Source organism: Megalops cyprinoides, chromosome 23 (genome assembly GCF_013368585.1).
Source record: "Megalops cyprinoides isolate fMegCyp1 chromosome 23, fMegCyp1.pri, whole genome shotgun sequence".
Taxonomy (NCBI): Eukaryota; Metazoa; Chordata; class Actinopteri; order Elopiformes; family Megalopidae; genus Megalops; species Megalops cyprinoides.
Genome location: NC_050605.1, coordinates 7,891,326 through 7,915,518, shown reverse-complemented (window position 1 = coordinate 7,915,518; position 24,193 = coordinate 7,891,326). Strand labels below are relative to the sequence as shown.

The following is a 24,193-nucleotide window of genomic DNA, read 5'->3' as shown; positions in this document are numbered from 1 at the left end:
CTCTCTCTCACACACACACACACACACACACACACACACACACACACACACAGCTCTATCTGTAGTGCTGGAGAGAAACAGCACCTCTAATTATGGGCCCTTGCTCTCTGTGTCCCAGCTCATCTGTGTGTTTGTGGCCTCAGTTTAAAACACCCATCAACACAGAACATGAGGGATTCCTGACCAGGATCTCCTGCACCAGAACCCTTAGCCACTCAGCTGCAGTGCCTTGCTGTCAGCTGGGGTTTGTGTGTGGATGAGTAATGTCTCTTCATGTGGCTCTGAAAACTAAATCACCAGCTATCTCCTGTGAAGCTACAAAAATATCCCAAAAGGCAGTTTGTCGAGGCCTAGAGGCACTTATTTTTGATTCCTTGTTAAAACCACAGGCGTCTGCAGACTACCACTGTTTCTCTCTTTAATGAGAGCGAGAGAAAGGGAGAGTGCGTGTGTGTGTGTGTGTGTGTGTGAGAGAGAGAGAGAGAGAGGGAGGGAGAGTGTGAGGCACTGGCAGAAGTCAGAGCTTTCCTAATGAGGGTCTGGCAGGACTGACATGCTGTTCTCAGGCCAGCCAGTCTCTCACATAGAAGACTTATTGATTTATTTATTTCTCTAAACACCTGTCTTATCTAATCTGGGCTTTTTTCTTATCTGTATAATGGCTTCCTAGGAGACCGACTTTAGAGTGTGCTCAGTGAGGAATTCGCGCCGAGCCTTGGAAGGGATCGTCGGGATGTAGGCCACCGGCAGCCCTCCGCTCTGTCGGGCCGCTCGCTCCGTCTTGACTGGACGTTTTGACGCACGTCGATTTTCAGACGTGCGCCTGTCCTCATTTCCATCTCCAATGTCAGCACTGGCTTCAGCTCATGCACACGAGCAGAATGATAATGCGCAATATGAATGAAATGGCTCCCGAATTGGAATCGCGTTACATCCGAGAACATTTAGCAGGCTTCTGTGAGGCTACGTGGGTCTCGTGGTGAGCTTCAGCCCTATTGGAAGCCACTAATTGGGAGCGGCCCGCCTTTCTAGGTTAATGGCCCATTGTGCGGCGTGACCTGCTCTGAAAGCCGAAACAAATGGCTTTGCAGGTGAGAACACCTGGACTGGGATTCTCCAGATGGCTGCAACTTGTTAAGGAGGTGGGTGTGGGGGGCAGTGGGGGGGGGGGGGGGGGGGGGGGGTACAGTTTCCCAGACACATACTGGTTCTCACTACTGGGAGACACAACATCTGTGACCGGGACCCTCATTGATAACTGACGACCGTAGACCAGCTCCCAGAGCATATGTGGTGGCCTTAAGGAGTGTGGCAGCAGACTGGCAGAACCAGGCTTTGCACAATAAAATCCACCTATACGGTACTGCTGGCTTTCAGCACGTGATCACTTGCTCTGATGGATGATGCAGTTGTGATTTCTCTTGCATCTTTGAGTATCTGTAAGAGGAAGTAATGAGTTGTCATTAAGAGGCATGCTTGTTACAGGTCCACAGCTGAGGCTGGGGATAGGGTCTGCTTTGGTTCTCAGTTATTGTCAGCCTCCACAGGTTTGTCCCCAGACCTCGTTGCCAGGATGTTTTCATGACCCAGTTATATAATGGCAGAAAGGCCATTTTTTTCCATCCCTGTCTCTCTCTTGACCCTATTATGTTTAGAGTTGCAGTCGTTCCTGCACACTGTGTTTAGATGAGACCAAGAATGTTTTTGGTTATCTGGGTTTTTGCAGAAAGGACCAATGTGATCTGAGTGGTCTTTAGTTATTGTTTCAGTGCATCCCCCTTTCCTCAGTCGGATGCTTTAGGAAATGATGGGAGGACACGTGTTCTTTGGGGCTGGAGGGAGCGGCAGATTCCGCGCTTCAAGCATTAGCCACAAGGGGGAGCTGTGGCAATGGGTGGAGGCCTTACAAAACAAAAGTCAAGCACTTCAAGCGTGCACAGATTTGCATTTGTTTTACAGGTAGCGGAATTGAGGAGATCGGTTCCGATGAGTTTATGAGACAGAATCTCTTGCCTTCTGTGTATTTCACAGAAATATATGGAACAGGGAGTAACCTGAATAAATGCTAAGGTGGAGCAGGAGCACTGACAGAAGCATAAAGACTGCAGAAAGGAATGGCATTTTGCTCAGCGCGAAGCTCTGTACTGTACAGTTCCCGAGACAGGACGCTGTCTTGCTGTCCAGGCCTTTCCTCAGTACCTCACAGCTCATCCTCGTGCAGCCATTCAAAGGCTCCTCCACAGGCTCACAAACCGGTGCATGGCCTGACACCGGGAGAGAACGCGGCACGCATTAACAGGGACCGGAGAAGTCTGGATGTCACAATACACGCAGGGTAGTACTTAGGTGAGATTCTTCTGTCTCCTACCGCATGAACTGTTACGAGGTGCCATTTACGAACGTGCCAGCGTGCTTGTCAGCTGTGTCACGGATCGAGGCAAACACAGAGCACAGAGGAAATGAAGTGAGTCGAGGCGGCGGGCAGCCTTGGCGGCCGTCAGCGATGCGCCGCGAACCCCCACGGCTCCGCGTCACACGATCAAAGGAAGAGCAGAGCTTCCGCTCCCGCGCCCGTCGGGACAGAACGAGCCGCTCTTTTCAGGCCGCGTCACTCGGGGACAAAGCTGTCCCCCGCGGGCGATGGCCGGCCCGGGTCCCGCGGCTTTGCTGGCCTCCCCGCGGCTCTCCGATGCGCGCTGGCACGGTGTCGCGCTGCGCTCTGAGCCAGCGCCGTGCGTTCCGGTCCGCGGTTCTGCAGCGGCCTGTCTCTCTTAAGCGCCGGGATGCAGACGGAGAAGAACCGAGCCCTGTTTCCACCTCTTGCTTTAACCTCCCACGCCGGCTTCCTTTTGTTTCCGTCTTTCTGCTGCTCTGTGAAATGGCGAATGAATGATCTTAATATCTGACTTCAGTCAGATCAGTTTGCGAATGCCATTAAGGCTTAAACGGCTGGTTATTTCCCCGCTTGTTCCAGTCCAGGGGATGTCTTAGCTCATCGAGTAATCCTCTGTGTGATCCTTGATTGTATATTGATCGCGAGACGCCAGAATTGTTGTGACGCATGCCGTTTTCTTTCCCGTGTCATTAAGATTGTCATTAAACCCCCCCCACCTCCCTCGTTAAATGGATTGCCAATATTGTAAAATCCCCCGCCAAACCACTGATCATCCGTCCAAAAAAAAATGGTTACACTCAGCTGACCCCAGTCATATTTTCTATAAGCAGACTGCAGTTTGAGTTCATCTCTTCTGAACGCCTCAAGAACCTAATGATTCAGGTCACTTGTTCTGTGCAGGGGATTGGCAAAGCCACAGTGACACTAAGGCGCTTTGGTTCACCCTTCAGGGTCAGGAGAACGTCCCTCTGGAAGCGACAGACGCACCTCCTTGCAGGTTATCTTCTGTTCCCCTTGTGGATGGGAACCAAAGGAGAGGGAGCTTGGCCACTGAGGCTCCTCTTCAAGGCTAGAGCAGGATGTCGTCATTAGGGGACTCCAGCACAGGAGTGCAGCACCTCGAGAAATGAAATCACACTGAAATGAGAGCAAAGAGCCTCTGGTGGATGTCATTAGGAAAGTTCTGTCTTGGTTCCAGTATGCAGAGGTGTGCAGACCGACCAGAGATTCAAGGGTTGGGCACCATTGGGTTTTTTTTTTCTTACCTGGCGCAGCACACTTTGTTGGTGTCGCAGGGTATCAATCCTGTGCAGTTACTCTGCAGATCCCTACATCATCGGGATTGCTCCACCCATTCACAGAGCCTGTATGCCAGCCTATCCACGTGGTATAAATGTCAGTAAATCTGCGCAGCTTGGTGTTCCTAGAACACGGCCCTCTGACTGCAGAAATGGGTCAGCGTGTTTGGTGGGACGGCGATGAACCGTGCGGCGGGCCCCGGTCACCGCTGCACGCAAGTGCTTTTCTCTGCGCTGCTAGTGAAAAGCCTCTCTGAGGACCGAGGCTCCTCTCCATAGCAACCACAAGACAGCTCCAATGGGCCATGAGCACAGACAGACGTGTTTACTTCCTATTTACATGTCTCTGCTTTCTGTCTGCGTTTGAGGGAGATGGAATAGATGTAGACATAGATATGGCAGTTTATTCAAGCTAGACAGCCTGTTCTGTTGATAAATAAGCAAATACCATTGGAAGATGAGAGAAAACAGACACTCGCTATGCGTTAAGCTTAGCAATGGGGAACGCAGGTTACATCACATGTTCTTGTCTCTGACTCCCCCTAGTGGTTCATTTTAGCCCTCTGCACATACACCACAGCAATAAACCCACTTTGAAGTGGCTCACAAGCATGACATAATATGTTCAGGTTTTGCATCTCACAAAGTACAATGAGATCATTCTGACATTATGTTATGTTACATTAACTGTGTTAAGTTTTGTTTATTTTTACTATGAACATGTGATATTTAATCTATCCCACTGAAGCCTGTCTCCAGAGATTGAGAGTATTCATTTCCTGTATATCTGTTTCTGGTGCGTATAAAAAACTAAACTAATTACTGAAAAAGCACAAACCCCCAAAAGTTTAGAAGCAGGATACTTTCTCCCTTTTATATTGTCCAGTGAAGCTGAAAGCCGTTCTTGGTCACTCACGGTTTTATGCTGTCACACAGTTTCTAATGTTTCATTTCTGCTCTTGTCTTTTAGGTTTTACATTGAAAGTATATCCTACCTGAAGGACAACGCAACCATCGAGCTGTTTTTCCTCAATGCCAAGTCCTGCATTTATAAGGTAAACTTTACTGTAAATAAAGAAGGTTTAAAGTTCTGGGGAATAGCTTAAATACAGTACAGCGTACATTTATTTCCAGATATTGTGCATAAAAACAGTCCCTTATTTATTCCAGTGAGTGGTTAGATTGTCTTAGAGCATCTGCAAATTTGTTCCGTTACTGTGGATTCCTGGTCATTGTCATAAAGGACCTGGCTGGGTTTGGACCTGTGCCTGATCCAAACACCCTGCTGACCGAGGCACTCAGGACCTCCACAGGGCTGTCTGTGCTGAAGTCCCCCCTTTTCACACGATCTCCTCTGTCATACACGAGTCCCCTCTACTGTCCACTTCCTGAAAAGTACAAATCTCCCATTCCTTTTGATAAAACAGGGACATCCAACAGTATTTATACATTTAAAAGCCAAGAAGAGAAAAAAAGTGAGCTTTTTGCTCCAGATAACCTCACAAAGCTGGACAAGGTCCTTATTAATATTCAGAGGCGAGCTTCCTGCCAAAAAGTTCCCCGTCACCTTCCGCCGCGTGGCTGCTGTTTATCCAACCTCCTCTCATTCGCCCTCCGTGCTGTTATTGCGTCGCAGCTGCAGAAGCTTGGGCACCGATTTAACAGGAGGCCAGCTTATTAGGAGCGAGCTGTCGTTTGATGCTCGGCCGTGCTCCGCAACTTGAAGCGCTCTCGTTTGATTTCCCGGTAGAGATCACACGAGCCTCCCTCGCCTTTGAACTAGGCAACGGGGGACCTCCGCGAAAGGCAATTTATGTCTTTTGATGCGACGCGCCGCGCAGCCGCGAGGAGCTTCGGGAAGGGCGTTCTGGAAGCGGCGGAATAGCGGGGCCGTTGTTCCGCCTTTTTGGGAAGCCTCTAGCAGCGCGCGTGAGCTTTCCTCAAACCGCACCTCCTCCTGGGACAGGCTTGTACTGCTTCTGTGGTGCACAGGACCCTTGTGTACGGTAGAGCACTGTGCTTACTGCACTGCTGCCTGCACAGGTTTGGTAAAGTGCCAGGCCCTGTTCCGTCTTTGTCACTCTTATTAATAGCAGGGTGATAACCACTCCGCCTCTCTCTGCCACTCTAGTGTCAGTGCTAAAAAGACGGCTGGGAGAGTGGAGCGTGCCAGCAATACTGATCACATCAAACAAGCAGCGGTAGACTGGAGTCATATGTTGTCCTTTTGGGGTGGATCATCTTGACCCATGTCTTGAGCCACACCCCAGCATTCTGCATGATGTCAGGAATGCAGTTAGCATTCCTCCTGCGCTGAATGAGGAAGCTATAGCCAGCTCGTGCTAGTCTGGTTCCAGCTATGTAGTGAAGAAGAGGCATAAAAGATGTATACATTGGCCTGGCCCCAGTGCCCGCCGTCCTGCCCCCTCTCCCCTTTCAGTTTGCTTGGCAAACAGCAAAACAGGCCGATGCAGGCAACCCATTTAGCTTTTTTTTTTCCAGAAGGTTCTCCACATAGCTGCTGCACATTGCCTCTTCTTTCAGAGAGGGATATGACCTCCTTTAACCTGCGAGCCAAAGCTGGCGAATCTCCTTGGAGAAAGAAGAGGAAAGAAGCCTCTCTCAGTGGTTCCTAATTAAATCTGAGAGGGTGACAGGGAAGAACAAGGACCTCCTTGTCCCCTGTGTTCCAGGCTGGGCTGATATGCCATGAAAGAAGAGCTATTGTGGTGGCCAGTCAGGTTGGCATGGGAACAACACCGCTCAACACATCTCCCCAAGCTCTCCCCCAAGCTCTGATTGGCTAGAACCAAACGCTGAGAGAAAAAATGGCTGCGACTGCGAAAAAAAAAAAACTTATGTTACTGGTTCTTTTAATAAACTGTATGAAATTGCATTAATGATCTAAGGCAGAACTGGAGCAGATACACCATATAGCCTTGAAAGTGGTACCATATGTAAACTAGCCAGATGAACTGAAAGAAAACATGGCCACTTTGATATTTATTCATGAGACCATTCAGAGTGGCAAAGACATGTACACACTCATTTGAGCTTATATACAGTACATTATACTATATGTAATGCAGCGGCTGCAATACATTTTAACAGGGGCAGTATAATATTCTATGTCCATGTGTGATTCTCCCTTTGTGTAAAAACGGGAGCTGATGTTCCACTGTTCCTGAAGCAATGGAGCTGTCTCCTGGGACCCTACAGAGGGTGACAGGAGTGGCAGAACTTGTCCCCTCAGTCAGAGAGCAGGCAGTCGTGTAGCGAGGGTGGGTCAGGCCCCGTCATGCTGGCTCGTCCCTCATGGAGCAGGAGAATCTTCATCATCCTCATCCTCTCTTCTGTCATTTCCCTCAGGAGCTCATTGAGGTGGATAGCGAGGTGGTCTTTGAGTTGGCCTCATACATACTGCAGGTAAGAACCACATCTGAATGTATGAATTCTCTGTGTCTTTTGTGTAAATGGGGATATTTTACTGTTGGAAGGCTATAACTTGAAGCCGCGATTCTGTAAGCATACAGTATACAAACAGATCTGATGTAAAGGCATAAATGAGTTATTGTCTTGTACTAAATTTAAGTTCATTAGAAGCTATACAGTTACCCATGTGTACATGTCTTCTTGTCTGTTCGTGTTGAAAAGTGTTCACAGTAGCATTGTTATGTTCATTGGGAACAATCAAAAAACAGGTTTGAAAGGCCAACGTTTAAAAGGCACCTAGTGCTATTTTTGGAATTGCCAGGAGTTTATTTACTTTATACTTGCCTGTAAACATACAATATAATTGGAGTTTTAAATGTATTTCTCTGGAATAGTCAGTGCATGTTGGAAAACGAGCCCCGGGAAAAAATGTTGAGCAGCCCATATGAAGTACATACCAAATGAATGGCCCTTCTAATGGCCCAATTTACGAATCAAAACACTTTTCTGGTTTTATTTTATCATAGATGCATGCGACAGGGCTCTTGGGGAGTAATTTGCTACGGCAGAGCTCCCCTCTGGTCATGTTTTATGATTACCTCGCTCTTCCTCTGTACTTGCCAAAAATGGCTTTTTGATAAGGGTGCTTCGTTTTCAGTTTCTCGTGTCATGCATCTCAAAGGGTCATTTTATCATTCTCTTTAATGCGTTTATCTTTTGCAGCACTGTCGCTTAGTTAAATTACCAAAAGTATCCTATCTTGCCGATAATGGAAAGGAAGTTTAAAAATAGGACCGTAAAATGGCTTTTAGGTTTAGAGTACCCCACACACACGCGCGGTATGGTATTTTGCCTAAAAGGAAAGTTGGCCCATGGTGCACCGTGGCCTCGCCTATGACTCAGAGTAATTTAAACACCATCAGAGACCTGCGTTTGGGTCTATTGTTACAGGACACAGGGCTTTATCTCCGAAGGCAGGGAAGCGATACTGAATCACAGACAAGAGTCTGTCTGTACAGGAAGCGAGGTCTTCGCGGCAGTCATTACGAATGCGTCTGCCTCCTCTTCCTCCTTTGTTAAAATGCTTTGTTTTGCCAGTAGGGTGTTATTTATAGTGCATGATCTCAGAAGCAACACATCCCCCTTGGCTACCTCTGCTCATCCTGAAAACGAAACCGCTGTTCCTGTAAACAGGGCTATGTTTCCAGTCGAATTTTTTTTTTTGCTGTTTCGTGGCCCTCGGAGGTGTGTGTCACTGCTGTCCTCTGTCCAGATGGGGACGATAGGAGAGAGAATGTGAGACGGAAGCTGCACGAACAGGAGAGAGAGAGGGCCTCTGAACAGGACGGAGGGGTCCTATAGGAGAGAGAGGGCCTCTAACTGGGACACGGGGTCCTCTGAACAAGAGAAAACAGGCTGGGGCGAAGCTTCGCGGGGTGTGTCACACGGTCAAGGTGGCAGAGTTACAGCGCGGCGGGGTATCGAAGCCTCTGTGCCGGCCCGTTCTGGGGGGGGGGGGGGGTCGTTTGTGCACCGCAGCATGCAGGTGCTGGGAGATTGGGTGTCTTTGGTTAAAGACCCTGGGGGGGGGCGGGGTTTCCTCCAGCTGGGAGGGATCGGGTTTCCCAACGTTCGGCGTGGGGCCTCACGGCATTGCATACCACAGCTTACCTTGATTAATGCCCCCGTCTACCGATCGGCAGGAAGCAGGATGCAGCCGTACCCTCCACTGGCTTATCTCACTCATAAATGTGTCTAATCATTTCCTCTCCCCCTTCTCTCTCTCTCAATATAGGAGGCAAAAGGTGACTTCACCAGGTGAGCACATTTTTTCCTTCTCTTTACTTTTGATGCCTGTTGTCAATTTGTCCTTCCCCAGCCTCTTAATGGAAGAGTTTTTGTGTAGTATGTATTCTGTTAGTATAGTAAAAACGCACCAACACAGAAGAATATGCCCCCCCCCCCCGCCTAAAAAAGCACTTCCATTCATAATGCGTTTCCATTCGTTTGCACTTGCATCTGTGTCCCTTTATCTGAAATCCAACGCTCATGAGGGGAAGTAGGTCCTTAATTCAGCCCCCGTCTGGAAAACACTTTCACAGTTTCTGTGTGGTGATGCGCGGCAGTGGAAAGTCAGAGGGTGATGTAAGAGCGAGCCTCGGTGTGAACCGGCACGACCCCCTGCATGCGTCAGACCCTCGCCCAGGAATAGTCCCCCCGCTCGGCGGCCCGGGCACGAGCGCCAGAGCTTTCCCGCGGTGCGGGAGTGCGTTGGGCCGGAGAGGCGGCGGGGATGAATGAAGGGGGGCGGGGAGCGCGGAGCGTGGGGAGGAATGCGGCGAGTAAACACACTGTAACCTTACACACTGCCACTACCGCGCTGCGCTGGGAGTCCAATAAAACACTGCGCTCTCTGCCTCTCCCTCTCTCTCTCTCTCTCTCACTCTCTCTGTCGCTCTCTCTCTGGCTCTCTCTCTCTCTCTCTCTCTCTCTCTCTCTCACTCTCTCTCTCTGTCACTCTCTTTCTGGCTCTCTATCTCTTTCTGTCTCTCTCTCTCTGTCTTTCTTTCTCTCTCTCTCTCTTTCTTTTTGTCTTTCTCTTATGCTTTCTCTTTCTGCCTTCTCCTTCCTTCTCTCTCTTTTTGTTTCTCCATCTCTGCTTCTCCCTTTCTCCCCCTCTCCTTCTATCTCTCTTCTTTTCACTCCCTCTCTGTGATGACAGTAATTCTGGCCCTGTTCTGTCCCCTTCATATAAACTCCCTCAGCTCCATGCATGTTGTGACTTTAATTGATACAGACACCTTAGTTTGCTCCTCGTTGATGCTGAAGCACCGCAGAGCTATGAACTGTGGTTATTCTCTGTACATCGAACATGCTCTCTTTGGGACAGCAGTTTCCAGGACCTATCAATACAGATGAACATTGTTGCAGCAGTCAGCAAAGCAACATTTATTATGTCTTTGCTCACACACATTGTACTCCATGCATATTCTTCTTAATTTGCTGGATATTTGGTGAATGACTTTACGTTAAGTGCATTGCCTGAGGACACAACAGTACTTCCCCCTGGATTCAAACATGCAGCCTCCTGTTTTCAAGCCCAGCTCCTTAACTCCAGCGCAGACTGTGACTCCGCATACTTTCTGGGCCTGCAGCCTTTGCAGCTGTCCCGCTGGGGATGAGGGAGGAAGTCGTTCACGCGGTGGTTCCTCTTAGCCACCACCGCGGTCCCAGCACCCTTTAGGAGTGGGGGTGGGGGAGCACATTCTCCTGGACTGGCTCATGTGCTGTCAGCTGTATATAATCAGCTCCCATGGTGTGAGCCTCTGTCAGGCTCACTGCTAAGCACATCAGTACCGCATTCTGACGCACTGACACAGTTTAGCCCCTTCAGCAGCTAAAGTGGGCACAGCTTATCTGTACCCTCATGGCCTTTATAAATAAGCATTTCTGTTATTGGACATGAAAATGACTTTGATCATAAGATCTTCTGCATCTGTAGCTGATGTTATCATAACTGATGTGTTCCATTCCATTCAGAAGGTATCTTGATTGTCACATGATGCAGAGTCAAACTGATGTCAGACTTGTATGGTGTACAAATATGTTATATTCAATAATCAGGTTATTTATTGAGAGTGTAAATTATTATCTGATCGTTAGATGTATCTTATTTTGTCACAATTTTACTGCTGTCGTTGCTGACTTGTTAAGTTTTGGTTTGTTTTAATTACTGAAACGAAGCCATGAAATGGATAGGAGTTTTAATTGCTCCTTGTTCCATTCATCTACTTCTGTTTAAAGCGATCTCTACATGTCCAGGTTCATGGAAAATGGCACATGTAAATGACACATTTTCATGATCACATGAGACCATGATGTATTTTCAGGTGTATGTATCTGGCTCTCTATCTCCATATTCAGTTTGATTGGACAGGACTTCTTTTCCAGGCCGGTTATTGATTTTGTTTCTCTGTTCCAGTAATTGGAGCACATGAGGCCTGTTGAGTGTTCCCACCCTCTGAATTCACTAAGAGGACACGCTGATTTATGGCCTGCCTGGAAAACTCACTCACACTCGCTCATACACATCATTTATTTATGCTGGGGGCTAGCTGCCTGCGACTGTGACACAGGGGCACCCAGCCAATTCCCATAAACCACCAGGTGGTGTTACATCTGTGTGTGCGCGTGCGTGTGTGCATGCGTACGTAAGCGTTTGTATTTGTGTGTGTGCTTGGGTGTGTGTTTTAATGATTATGCCCCACCCTGACAGCCAATCGCTAAAACAGCTGTGTGATTCTTAGTGGAAGCTTGTGCAATAAAGCACCATTTAGTTCCCCATTTCTTTTCTTTGGGTGATCGAAAAGGCAACGTCTCAACGTTGTTACTAAGAATTGAACATGATACCCAGGTGTTACACCTCTGGACTCTGTCAGTATTCATTTGAGAAACATTGTCCTGCTTTACTTGCTTTATTTTTGCTTAAAATGACATACCAGTCATTCACAGCAATGTGCATTTCTCCTTAACTGAAGCTGGAATCCCTGTCAAAGCAGTTGAGCAAAGAGCATGATGGGTAAGATCCTGCAGGTGCAGCTGGCTGCCCATTGCTCTCCATGTATTCCCCAGGCCTGAGCTGGGACACAACTCAGAAATCACATGCAGCATTCCCAGCTTCATTAGGGCTGTTCACGAAGGACAGAGAGAGAACATGTGTTCCGCCTTCCGGTGCTCCTGAGTCAGTGTGAAAGGCCTTCAGGCCCAGGGAGGAACAAGACATGCCGTACCCAAAAAAACAGTGCCAGAGCAGAGGCTTGGCCTCCTATTTAAGCCTCACTGCATGTTGTAGTGGGATGCAGATTTCACAAAGCTGTCATACATCCTCCTCCTTTCCCTTGTATTCCTGCCTCTGGATTCATTTTACTCATTCAGGACCTTCCGTTTATGCAGTATAGGCAGGTCATGTGTCGAGCTCACAAAGACACAAGGCTGTTTCCAACTTTCGTTTTTTTTTTTACGTCTCTGTGTCATTTCATTCATCCATTCTCAACGCTTATCCGTTTTCTGTGTTTATTTTTCTCGAACCTCCCTTCCCAGGATTCCTGGAATGATGTCTGGTTCTGTGCTACCCACAACTTACACAAGAAACCACACCATTAGTGTCTTGAGGTTTTTCTTCTGAGGTTGTGGATGTGTATCAGCCTTTCACAACTATTAATGTGTATTTGAATGTCAAAGTATTCAGCAGTTGTCATTTTATTTTGTGGGACTGTTTTTTATATTGGGATTTTTTTTATTTATTTATTTGTCAGTTTTGCCTCAAATGAAGCCTCTTCATAGGTATCTGAACCAGAGAAATGGTAACATTGGTTCTGTAGGATGGAGAGCCATGAACTATGGTCCTGAATTCCACAAAGTCTCTCATTGATCACTCATTCCCTCTGTGATCACAGGACACTCAAAGAACTCCTACACTCAGATCGTTATACCATGAGACCAGCAAACACAATAATAAATTGATTAGAATAACCCTGCCTAAAGTATATATAACAGACAGTCTCCTTGCACTGGATGAAGAGTCCAGGACTTGGACTGTAGCTCGCTAGTTAGCCATTGCCATTGTTAGCCATCAGTGTTCTTTTCCCAAGATAATCAGAAAACAGATTCTTACTGACCTACTGGCAAAAAATGAAAAATGAGGTTGAACATGAGGTTCTTTCCTCGTTACAGCTAAACGAGTAAGGTGTGTCAGTGCTATGAGAAGCGTAATCATTGTCATTGCTGGAAAAAGGAAACACAGGAGTGACCTACAGCTGCCCTTCCTCCAGAAAGAGAAGGATAAATAAGCAGGCAGAGTTACTGTAATAGTAGTCCCACATAGGTCTGGAATGTGCCACGACCCTGTGGTTTCCGCTGACGCCCCCCCCCACCAGCCCCCCAGTGTAATGGAAGCTGTCCTGTGTGGCATGTAGTGGGGGCTGTGTGTGTGAGGTCTCTAGGGAGTCCGGGGGGGGGGGGGGGGGGGGTCAGTGATGAGGACTGGACTGACTTATGGACTGAGTTTCTGAGTCTTCTCTCCCCCTCCGGCGGTTGCCCAGTAAAGATAGAGGACACATCTGTTCCACACTTTCACTATGACAACCAGCTCCACATAGGAACCAGATACACTCCCCCTCCTCACCACCATAACTGACCACAGATCGTCCCTTTGGTACAGAGAGACCATGTATAATTCGGTCTGACTGACCACAGTCCAGTGCTGTGGACCAGTAGAGTGCAAGGTCTGATTCATTTAACTTGTTGCCATATAAACAAAATTAAAATGCACACTGGCTGCATTTGGATTGTATGGCCGGAGAGCAGATGTGGTATTGCAGGAGCCAGCCAGGCAGGGTTGGGGCCCATTGGATGTTGTGGTTGTAATTTTTTTTGTAATGTTTTTCCCTTGTTCATTATTTCCTCATCAGTGATGAGGTCGCGAGGGCGGACCTGAAGAAGCTGCCAGCTCTGCCGACCCAGGCGCTGAAGGAGCACCCCTCTCTGGCCTATTGGTGAGTCCCGCACAAAGAGCCCTGAGTAAAGAGCTCAGCCCCATACGACCTAAATAAAGAGTACAGCTCCGCACAGCCTGAGTAAACAGCACAGCCCCTTACAGCCTGCATAAAGAACACAGCCCCACACAGACTGGATGGAGAGCACAGCATTGGTTTGAATAATGAGCACAGGAATAGGTCTGAATAAATAGAACCACCTGGGTTGTATGAAGAACAGGGTCAGTTTGAATAAAGAGCACAGTGCTGGTCACTCAGGTTCTGGTCTGCCAGTTGCAAGCCAAGCCTGCATTTACATTATAAACTCTCAAAATAAGAGCACACGTGAACAACAGATAGCACCCAGTTGTGTCGTGACCTCATTTTAAACGCAAACATCATTTTTAATGCTATTATTAGGAATCGGCGCACACTCCACTCTCGCCTCAGAGGCCAGGGCCCTGGAAGCAGCGGAGCGCGACCCGCAGTGTGGCTGGATGACACACGCGCTGGTATCGCTCCGCGGGTGGGATGAATAATGGATGAAACTCTGCATATTCTAGCAGGGCTTCACAGCTGTGTGATCTGGGCCGGCGCTGGCAGAGGGGGGGAATCCCACAGCCAATGATCCAGATGGAAACTTCCTCTCTCCTCCTGCTGCTGCAGGCCCGGCTCTGCCGGCTCCCTGCAAGTGCACGATCTCACCCGTGTCAGAGCTGTAGAGCTGTAAACTTTACATTACATTTAGCAGATGCTCTTATGCAAAGAGGCTTACATCAGTTGTGTTTTTTTCACAATGTTATCCATGTATACAGCTGGATATTTACTGAAGCAATTGTAGGTTAAGTACCTTGCCCAAGGGTACAGCACCAGTGCCCCAGTGGGGAATTGAACTGGCCACCTTTCGGTTACGAGACCTGCTCCTTAACCACTATGCTACACTGCTGCCCAACTTGAGTACACTTCCCCTGAAAGTCTGTAGATTAATTGTGAGTGCATTAGGCTTCCATCCTCCCATTGAGACAGCCGTGCTATGTAATCCACACAGCTGCTGGGCGGGTGACTCTGGACCCACAGCGGCTGCAGGCTCTGCTGCTCCTTGGAGGGGAGCCGTCCTCTTCAGGGTATCGTTTGTAACTCCCTCTGTGGGCCGACTTCCTTTCAGTCAATCAAAGCACATCCGCTTAGTGAACCCTCTCTGATGTCCTCACTGACTGGTTCCAGACGCTCATCATACGCCCAGAGAAGTCAGAACCCTCTTACTCATCTGAAGCGGATTCTCTCAGCGCTGACCTCTGGCCTGAGATTGCCGATTCATGCCCGCATCACTGCTTATCTCCAGTATTAAGTCGCCCTGTAATCCTGTAGCGGCCCACCCTGCATTTTATAATGTCGAGAAGGACAATCCCTGCCCTGAACTAGATGGGTCATCAGAGATCTGTCTCGCTCTCAGTTAATTCCTGTCATGTCTCAAGTCCATATCTGCTTCTCTGCGTTACTCACACCCTGAGTCAGACCTAAACCCCAAGAGACTGGGGGGTCCTGGTGTGAACTGGTGGGCTCTGTTTTTCTTCAGTATGGCTTGTGTCTAACTAACGCTTTGCTTGGTTTTTGTCTCAGCGAGGACCGGGTAATTGAGCACTATAAGAAGCTCAGTGGTCAGTCCAGGGGCCAGGCCATTGTCAAGTAAGTAAGAAGAAAACACCAACACCTATGTGTCTCCACTTGTCTTCTGTCATTTGCTGCTCTCATAGAGAGAACCAGGATGTTCATTCTCTGTGTTTCCTGGAAGACACATAGGTTAGACATTACTTCTGTAAAATACCCTTCTAATGATCATTGATTTGGTGTGTCCTACCAGACACTTTCCTCAGGGTTCATTTTCATTGCACTCCATTAAAAAAAAATGTTGATATAATTCAATGATACACAGTGACCAAAGCCAGTGAGACGTTTTTTTTTTACTATTTCATGTGTGAAAGGAGTGCTGCTCATGTTTTTCTGAGTGCTGTAAGTGTGCGTGACGTTGAAGACATTAGCAAAGTGTGCCTGTCAGTGCTGAGTGCGCACTTCCAAGTGTGATCCATGTGTCTCCGTTTCCTCTCCTCCACAGTTACATGAGCATAGTGGAGTCCCTGCCCACATATGGAGTCCATTACTATGCTGTGAAGGTGGGTCTTAAAATTATTGATCTGAAGATAATGTTTAAACTTGTTTTCTCACTGGGCACAGTCAAGACACAAGTTTCTGAGCTGTGCTGAATAAAAATCAACAGTGTATTATAGAACACCTTCAAGGGCAGCAACTGATATTAATTAACTTCGGGCTGCCGTGGTCACAGACAGTATCTTAGATAAGTCGCTCTTGATTAGCATAAGGCTGCTAAGTATCTGCGTCAATACAAGAGATTGCTCTGTTGCGAAAACAAAATGTGATAAATCACCGCTACAGATGGAAAATAATTCACATAAATCTAAATTGCGAAAGAACACAAGGTTCTCACCGCACTTTTCAGCAGCATCTCTCTGATGCCAGCTTTTTCTTTGGGAAAAATCTCAGTCCTGTTTGTGTTTTTGTCTGTTGAATAATTTTCCTTGTACACACCCTTGTCCAGGGCAACTTCCGGTGCTTATACATGTTATTCTTGTATATAATTATTGTTCAGGGACGCAGTGGCCCACATGGGAAGTTAACCTACAAGCTTCTGGTTCAAAGCCTAGTTCCTTAACCGCTACCTCACATTGTTGCCCATCTTTCAAGCAGGACCAGAGAGGCCCATGAATGCAGCCCATCCTTAGCTGTGACGGTTAATGACGCAGAGCAGCCTCCGATTGATCCATCCGCAGCTGTTGGGAGCGCATGATAGCGTATCCCACAATGCCTCAGCGCTTCCTCTAATAAATGTTTCACTGCTGTGTTGGAACAGGACAAGCAAGGCATTCCGTGGTGGCTGGGGCTGAGCTACAAGGGGATCTTTCAGTACGACCACCAAGACAAAGTGAAGCCTAGAAAGGTAAGAGAAAGAGGCTTTGGAGTTCTCATTGTACAGTTCTTAAACTGTTGCTGTGCACTGCCTCATACCACACATTTAATTTAAAGATTCTGGTGTTTATGCATGATGCTGCACTCCATAAGTAGCCTTTTTTGGCATCTTAAGATAACATCTTAACATCCGTTAATATAGCAGGTCCACCCGTTGTTATAAATACACAGGAAACCCACACAATTGAGCAGTTGTCAGTATGCCACTGAACAGCAGTGACACAGCACTCCTTGTAAAATGTGCGTTGGTGAAAGAATGCCCACTCCGGTCTGTGGTGACACCACTCACAGTCCCTGGTCAGACTGCCCCTGTTGTTCCGAGGGCTGCTGTAGGCCGTAACCTTTCACCCCAGGGGCTCCTGTAAAACAGGAGCTGTTTGTGTATGGCTTTAACAGCCCCGACACACTCCTTCCGTCCCCTCGCAAAAGTGACACACTACGTCAGTCCGAAGGGCTATAGTGTCAATTGGCCTCCGATTGACCCTGACCCACTGACACCAGTCTTTCCAGGAACGTTGAAGTTGCATTGTTGTCTTGTTGTGGCAAGAGACCACAGTGGACCCTGGCTACGTGTGTAGGCTGAAGAGAGGCTTCACTTAACATTTTTGTGGTCCTCAGTACAAAAGTTGCAAGTTCAGCTTGTGCAGTTTTAAATACAAGCAGTTAGCTTATTGCCTTGAATGGTTTTGTTACAGTGTGATTACAGTACGGGTGGATGGCATTAATGTTGTAACTATTATTGCTTTGCCAGGTTTTTCATTTTCATTTTGTTGCCTTGCTTCTCTGCCAGAAGGAGGATGGTAGAAACGGGCAGTCGTTTCTGCAGTGTATCGGTGCTTATATAAAGGGTGCAGTGGCCGCATTGGTCTGTCCCATGTTTTGAAGTGATGGAGTAGTCACAGCATGTCGCACGCAGCAGGAGTGACCTTCTACAGGGAAGTACAGCAGCCAGCAGGATGCTGTTCACTGCCTCCACAGCGGAGCTGTTAACATCCCTGATCTCTGACTGTGTTAATGTGAGGCAGGCCAGTACAGAGGTGACCTTTACAAAGAAAACCCCACCCCACCCCCTCATCACAGCAAGGGACCAGTCAAAAGCAGGATAATGTAACACAAGTCGGAGTGTGGAAGTACCGCAGTGGAAGCTCTGAAACGAATACAGGGCGACTGCAGAGTAAAAGGTGATTGCTGTAATGATTTTGTCTAATGTGTTACAGCATGATTGGCCACTTTAATGGCCTGTCAGCGGCTGGTCAGAGAGTCGCCGTTTAGTCGGGCTGAGCCCCTTTTGGTAGTTTCTCTCCATTACGTCTTTCTGTGTGAGGGCCAACAGCTGGGGACAGGCGGAGAGAAAGCCCCCTCTCTCGCATCCTCTGTGACTACTCTCCCAATGGCCGTTCTCTCATAAAGCACAGGGACTGAAGGGTCATTTCCTGGCCGGTGGAGCAGAGGATGGGGAAGATGCATCGCCGCGGCGACTCACTCGTCAGCACTTTTCCGCCTTAATTGCGGTGGTGACCTCTATAGAAAGCCACGGCTGACTGATGCTCTGCCTGAAATTCACGGATAGAAACTTCAAAGAGGGGAGCCGTGTGCATGAGGAGAGATTACGCTTTGAATCTTGGTTAAACAAGCCCAAGTTTGGTACCATTTCAGCTGTGTACTTTACGCTCCCTACCCCACCCACTGCCCTCATAACCCCCCGGACCCCCCACCATGACTGTTCCCGAATAGTCTCCACAAAGAGATCATGTTCTGGAAAAATGTTTTCACGGTCTTACCAGCCAGATTGTTCCATAAATAGCAATCAAAGCAATATCGAATCAGACAAAGCGTAAAGAGAAACAATTGGGGTTATTTTGAGAAGGGCTCCACTACAAAGGTTCTTGTAATAGAACTTGCTGCTGCAATGGCTCTGAGCTGCCGCCTTCCCCCCATCCCCCAGGCTCAAAACTATTATTCAGGCCAAAGGTAAAATTCTAGGGTTGAGGAACCAATACACTAGGCTCACTAAAACAGAGGAGGAGAGTTTTGAACCTTTCCTTTTCGAAGACTCCTGGTCTCTTAGACCAGAGACTGATTCCTTTAAATCAAAGGAAGTTTGAACTGTTTACTCAAGGGCTGGAATGTTGAGGACAACAGAGGATGTCAAGGGATGAGCTAGTGAGCTGTCAGGCCCAGAAAGAATGGCATTCCACAGTCTGGCACGACAGAGCTTATTTACGGGTGGCGGCAGGCGGCGTGGACTCACCGGCCATCCGGATGAATGCGGCCTCTCACACTGTGCTCCTGTCATATTAGTCAGCACTTTGGAGCAGATTTTCATTTTCAGCAGATTTTGTTTTTTACAACTGCTGTTGGCCATTTGGCTCAGACTGTACTCATTTTACTAGAAGCTCTTTAATGCAGTGCCTATTCAGGCAAGGTCTATAGAGGCAGCAGTCATTTCTGCTGCAGTGTACGCCTGTACGGGAATGTTAACTCCTAACGTATAAAACGTTTCGGACAGTAGCGGGGGGATCAAACACAGAAGCCCACTCACGTTAATTTCTTGCGTTCGTGGCGCGTTCCAAGTTCTTCCATGTGTTTTACACATGGCATCATTTAGTCGAGATTCCAGGATTTATAGCCGCTCTGCGGGGAGAAATAAAGCGTTGCAGCAGTTTGAGTCGGATGTTTGTGTCTCTGGCTGCCAAAAGCCCGCGCAGGGGAGAAAGCAAAGCCTCCCGCACGCTTGCGAACCGTTTTCGCGTCGCCCCGCTAATGAGGACATTCCAGCGCGGGGCCCGCCTCGCCGCCGTTTCGTGACTCGAATTCCGGCGGGCTGGGGTAGATCCTGCAGTCGGGAGGGTTTTTAGGTAATTGGGTTGCGTCACCAGGGGCAGGGCAGGGGAGGCAGAGCGTTTAAGTGGGGGCTGATTATTTAATGACGGGTGGTTAGAGGTCCGAACCGGTGCCCAGGGCATGACTCCTCTGTGGCCCCTTCATTTAAAAAAAAAAAAATCATCTAATTTTCGTCCCGACCCCTGCCCCAAACCTCAGGTCTCAGTCATCAAACAGACGACATGAGGTTTTTAATCCTGCAATTTTGTAGATCGGTCTGCAGGTTGGGATTTGTATTTTCTCCCAGGGTCTTAGCTTCTTTGTGTAGCCTCACTAGAAATCAGCTTTAAGATGCGTATTCCAGCTCCTTTGTCATTATCTGAAAAGCTGTGTCTCAGTCTCCCTGCACCACAGCCGTGGGATGTGTGTTTGAGAGATGGGAAGTACAGCTCCATGTGTTAGTAGGTGTAAAAGCTGTGATCTCAGTCTCAGTCTGCTCAATGGCAAACAGCAGCGGAGGGGACTCCACCTCTCAGCTGGTCCTGCTTAGCGAGGCTGAGTTCACTGATGTGCCAGATCCAAATTTACAGCTCCCAGCCTCCTCTTTGATCCGGCCATCCAGCGAACCGCGGGAGAGCTGAGGTTAACGGCCGCATACATCGCGGAATATCCCATATTTACTGCCATGGTAACCATTGTGTGTGCGAACTCTATCCTGTCTCACTCTAATGCATACCTTCCATCACATTTAGGGATGAGCTTTAACGACCAAGTGGTAGTTATAGAAGAGGTATAAATCAAAATGCACTCTTTTATAAGATGCTGTTCCTCAGGCGGTCACCGCAGCATATGAAACTGAAGGGAAACTATAATCCATGTAAGAAGTTCACAAGACTCCACCCGAGAGAGATATTTCTACTCCTGTTTTCTTTGGGTTTGTGGTTAAATTAATGAAGCGTCTTGTAGGGGGGACGTACGTGCAGATATGCATCCAGGCCATTGTTTCACAAGCAAACCACTCATTTCTGGTATATAGGCAGGGCCAGTGGGCCGCTTCTGTTCCTTTCTCCCTGGCCAGCTTATCTTAATTAGACACAGGCACAAGGTTCTTTATTGTCATCAGCAGATGTTTCAATCAACAGAGGAAGGCTAAACCCATGTCTGTTTCAGTAGACCGAGTGCATATATATAAATACTGGTGTGCATTTGTGTGTACGCACCTTTCTATTTGTTGTATTTTATACCTCTCTATTTTATTCAATTTATTCTTTTGTTGTTTTTGATGTGTGCCGGACGGTGCAGTTGTGACACTCAAATTTCCTTCGGGATTAATAAAGTATTTCTTATTCTTATTCTTATTCTTCTTACATGAGACACAGTCAGGGCTGAATACAAGAACTGGATGTTGAAGCATACCAACTGGTTAATTCCATCTGACATTTTACTTTCAAAACATAAAATTATTGTTCAGATGTAACCAGGGTTTCAGCAGACCTTAGAAACAGATAAACTTGTGGTTGCATGTTTTGGAGGCTTCTCCCTCTGTCAGAAACTTATGCTGCGATGAACTGGTTGACTCTAGTTTTCTTGCTTATTGAGCATGAAGCACATCTTTCAGCGCGGGTGACGGTGACAGCTGTCATACTGCGGCACTCGGTAATGAGTGACTCGCCCCGGCCGCTGGCCCTTCCGACCGTCTGCAAATAGGACGGGAATGCAGCTGGAGCCCCCGCGCAGGATTACGGCTTCAAATGGGACGACGGGGAACATGCTGGAAACATTAGCGCGTCTGCCCCCAAGAGGGAGAGGATCCAGCGCGCTTAGGCCCGGGATGTACAACCGGCACAGGGGGAGGGGGGGTCGCTTCGGGCATGAAAAACTTAGAGGGGACGGGGGGTGTCCACAGACAGGGAGGGGGGGCGCGCTCCGTCCGCCAAACCCCCACCCCGCCCACAGTGAAAAACAATGACCTCCCCACACCACTGGCTGCCCTATTAATACCCAACAATGAAATACAAATTTCCCCCGCCCTTCCCCTGCGTCCCGATCCTCTGAGTCCTGGGCGCCCCTGTAAGAGCCCTCCCTGCCATGCTTTGCCTCAGTAACACGGCAGCTCTTTTCTGCTGTCTTTGTGGGGGATTAATGGACTTTGAAAGAAGTGCTTCCTGAGCAGAAACCAGGAACGTGCAGCTATTTCCTCTATGATCTGGGCCGGGTTTACCGCAGGTTGCCCTGAGGGCCAACATGTTCACATCTTCATCTCATTGTGTTTATAGGTGAACATGTGATTACAGGACAACACTGGGCTTTTATGGGGCTGCACGAAAATGTCATAGGGGTGTATTGATGCAGATGGAAATATTTTAAAAAGCCTCACAATGCTTAAAGCTATCAGGCTCTGATTTCACCAGTTATACACACTGTTCTGTACTGGTCTTGGGTGAATATTGCTTTCTGTGCTGTTGTCGGTAACTTCATTCTAAGTGGTGGATTTCTTACATCTTGCCATCCGTAAACTTAAACACTGGCAATGTTGCATGCTGATGTTAGATGGCCACGGTTCATTTATAGCTGCTACGTGTAAATATTGTCAGCATTAAGCAGTTTTTTCTTGGAGCCTTCTGAGGTGTAAGCGGGCTTTTTAATGTGAATCAGATAAGGTTCTGTAATGATTTATTTTATCCTACTGTTTTGTGGCACAGTGTTGAAAGAGGCCCTGTAGCCACACCATAGAAGAGTCTGCACTGTGATGGAAAGAGCCGTGCCAGTAGGCTGGAAATCAGAAGCATAGTACAGTACAAACAACATGGCTTTCATTTTCTCTGAATGTATGCGGCTCTTCTTATTGAGTGCAGATTTCAGAGTTCCCAGCGCATTAAAACTGATTCCCACGGACGAGGCTTTCCTTCGATTCGGCTTAATCGCAGCGAAAAGGTGCGCGGATCAGCCATATGGAACGGATCTGGAAGCTGGGACAGCTTTGGATTGGATCTGACAGTCTCCGAGTCCAAAACTTAGAAACACAGCCCGATTTCACAGGAGGCCCTCTGAGCTGTTGGGCTTGACGGCTCCATGTTCTGTTACGTGCAAGGATTTGCTTGGCGTGAAATGCATCGGTCATAATATAGTCTGAGTTTTTTTTTCTGTCTCAAGGAATTTGCACGAAGCTTATAAAAAAAAAAAAAAGCAAACAAAATAAAATTAGATTTACCAGGGCCATTTTTGCGGTGTCAGTTATTTATGACACAGTGTGTTGACTTTGATGATGCCTGACAACATGTGTGTAGTCTCTACGCAGCCTGTGGTTAAAGATTGGGTGGGTAGATCTTCTGCCCCACTGACAAATATGCCACTCGTTCCCTTGCGTGCCCGGAAAAACTGCTCGCTGGCTGCTTCGACGTTCCACAGCATTTTCACTACAATAATAACTGGATATACTTTTAGATGAGCATTAACTCAAAAGCACTCACATCCACGGACACAGAGTGGGTGTCTATCTAGGCACCGAAGTGCACTCAACAAAATAAACCCATAAAAATAACACAAGTATGCATCTAATTACTGCAGAGTGCCTTAAAATGGCCTCCGTCTTTTTGTAGCCTCAGCTGTGTATTGATCGTGAGAGTTCAGCAAGAACATTGTGTGGTGTCACATCACAATCCTTCCCCCCTTTATTCTCCCCAGGAACCAATTTTGAGTGGGACACTGTCACACACAACAAACAGCTGGCATACTCTGCATTCCCGAGCAGTGGTAGAACTGAGGGTGTTATAGGTCAGCCTCCATGTGGGCATTAGTCACAGCCATGGGTTAAGCCCAAATCCGAGCCCCTGCCACCAGCAATATGGGGCCACGCTGTGAGGCTTTAGGCAGCCCAGATCTCCTTCCAGCACCACCGCTTTTCCACACCGGCATTGAACCTGCATTAGCCACGGTCACGTGTTAGCACCGGAGCTGCAGGGAGATGTCCAATGTGTCCGTGACGGCGTGACAAAAAGTGACCCGCCCCTTAACATGCACACGAGATGGGTCGGCCGGAGGACAGCATCGCGGTGGAGTCGGGACCGTGTCCCCGCCTTCACACACACACACCCCCCCCACCTTCCCCTTTCACCGTCAAACACTCCATTACTCTTGGGCCAGACAAACATTCTCCCGCCCCCGCGGTGACTCTGAGCTCACCGATTTGTTCCACATCAGAATTCGCCAAATCCGCTTCACGGTTCAGCAGGGTTTGGATGTTGAGGCTGTGCGTGCATTTGTATGTGTGTGTTGGATCGCAGGTCTCATTAGCCGGGCTGCAGTAGCTGGGCTGAGTCAGACCACAGCTCTTTGCTTGTGTTTGTCCAGTTTGCCCCCTCTCTTTTCCCATTGTTTCCCAGGCTGGGTGCATTCTTTGCCTCTCTGACACCCCCCCCCCTCCCTCTTAACACTCACTTGATGAGTTGCACTTGAGGTTATATCCAAGCCAAGGAATGTACCCTGTTGCATCCTATTATTATGGTATATAGCCTTTTACTGCAGGAATGATAAATAGCAGTAATGATCTCTCTTTACAGTGTCTCCTATAGAGAGAGTATTTTAACTGGCAGGTTCCTCCTTAGAGAGTGCAAGCATTGCGAGACAAAGGAAAAGGGTAAGAATGCTACACACAGATCCTCATTCTCAGA

At 48.0% G+C, this 24,193-nt stretch overlaps 1 protein-coding gene across 2 annotated transcripts in view; it reads left to right on the top strand.

Moving 5' to 3' along the window:
- The window catches only part of LOC118770194 (FERM domain-containing protein 4A-like), a 165,560-nt gene that overhangs the window by 123,354 nt on the left and 18,013 nt on the right, over positions 1–24,193 (top strand). The window contains exons 5-11 of one of the 2 annotated variants that reach the window (XM_036517720.1): positions 4,664–4,748; positions 7,063–7,119; positions 8,921–8,943; positions 13,596–13,679; positions 15,279–15,344; positions 15,772–15,829; positions 16,585–16,671. In XM_036517720.1, the coding sequence (XP_036373613.1) occupies positions 4,664–4,748; positions 7,063–7,119; positions 8,921–8,943; positions 13,596–13,679; positions 15,279–15,344; positions 15,772–15,829; positions 16,585–16,671 (460 nt within the window). Of the gene's footprint in view, positions 1–4,663; positions 4,749–7,062; positions 7,120–8,920; positions 8,944–13,595; positions 13,680–15,278; positions 15,345–15,771; positions 15,830–16,584; positions 16,672–24,193 lie in introns of those variants that run through there. The other variant, XM_036517719.1, reaches the window with a different exon arrangement.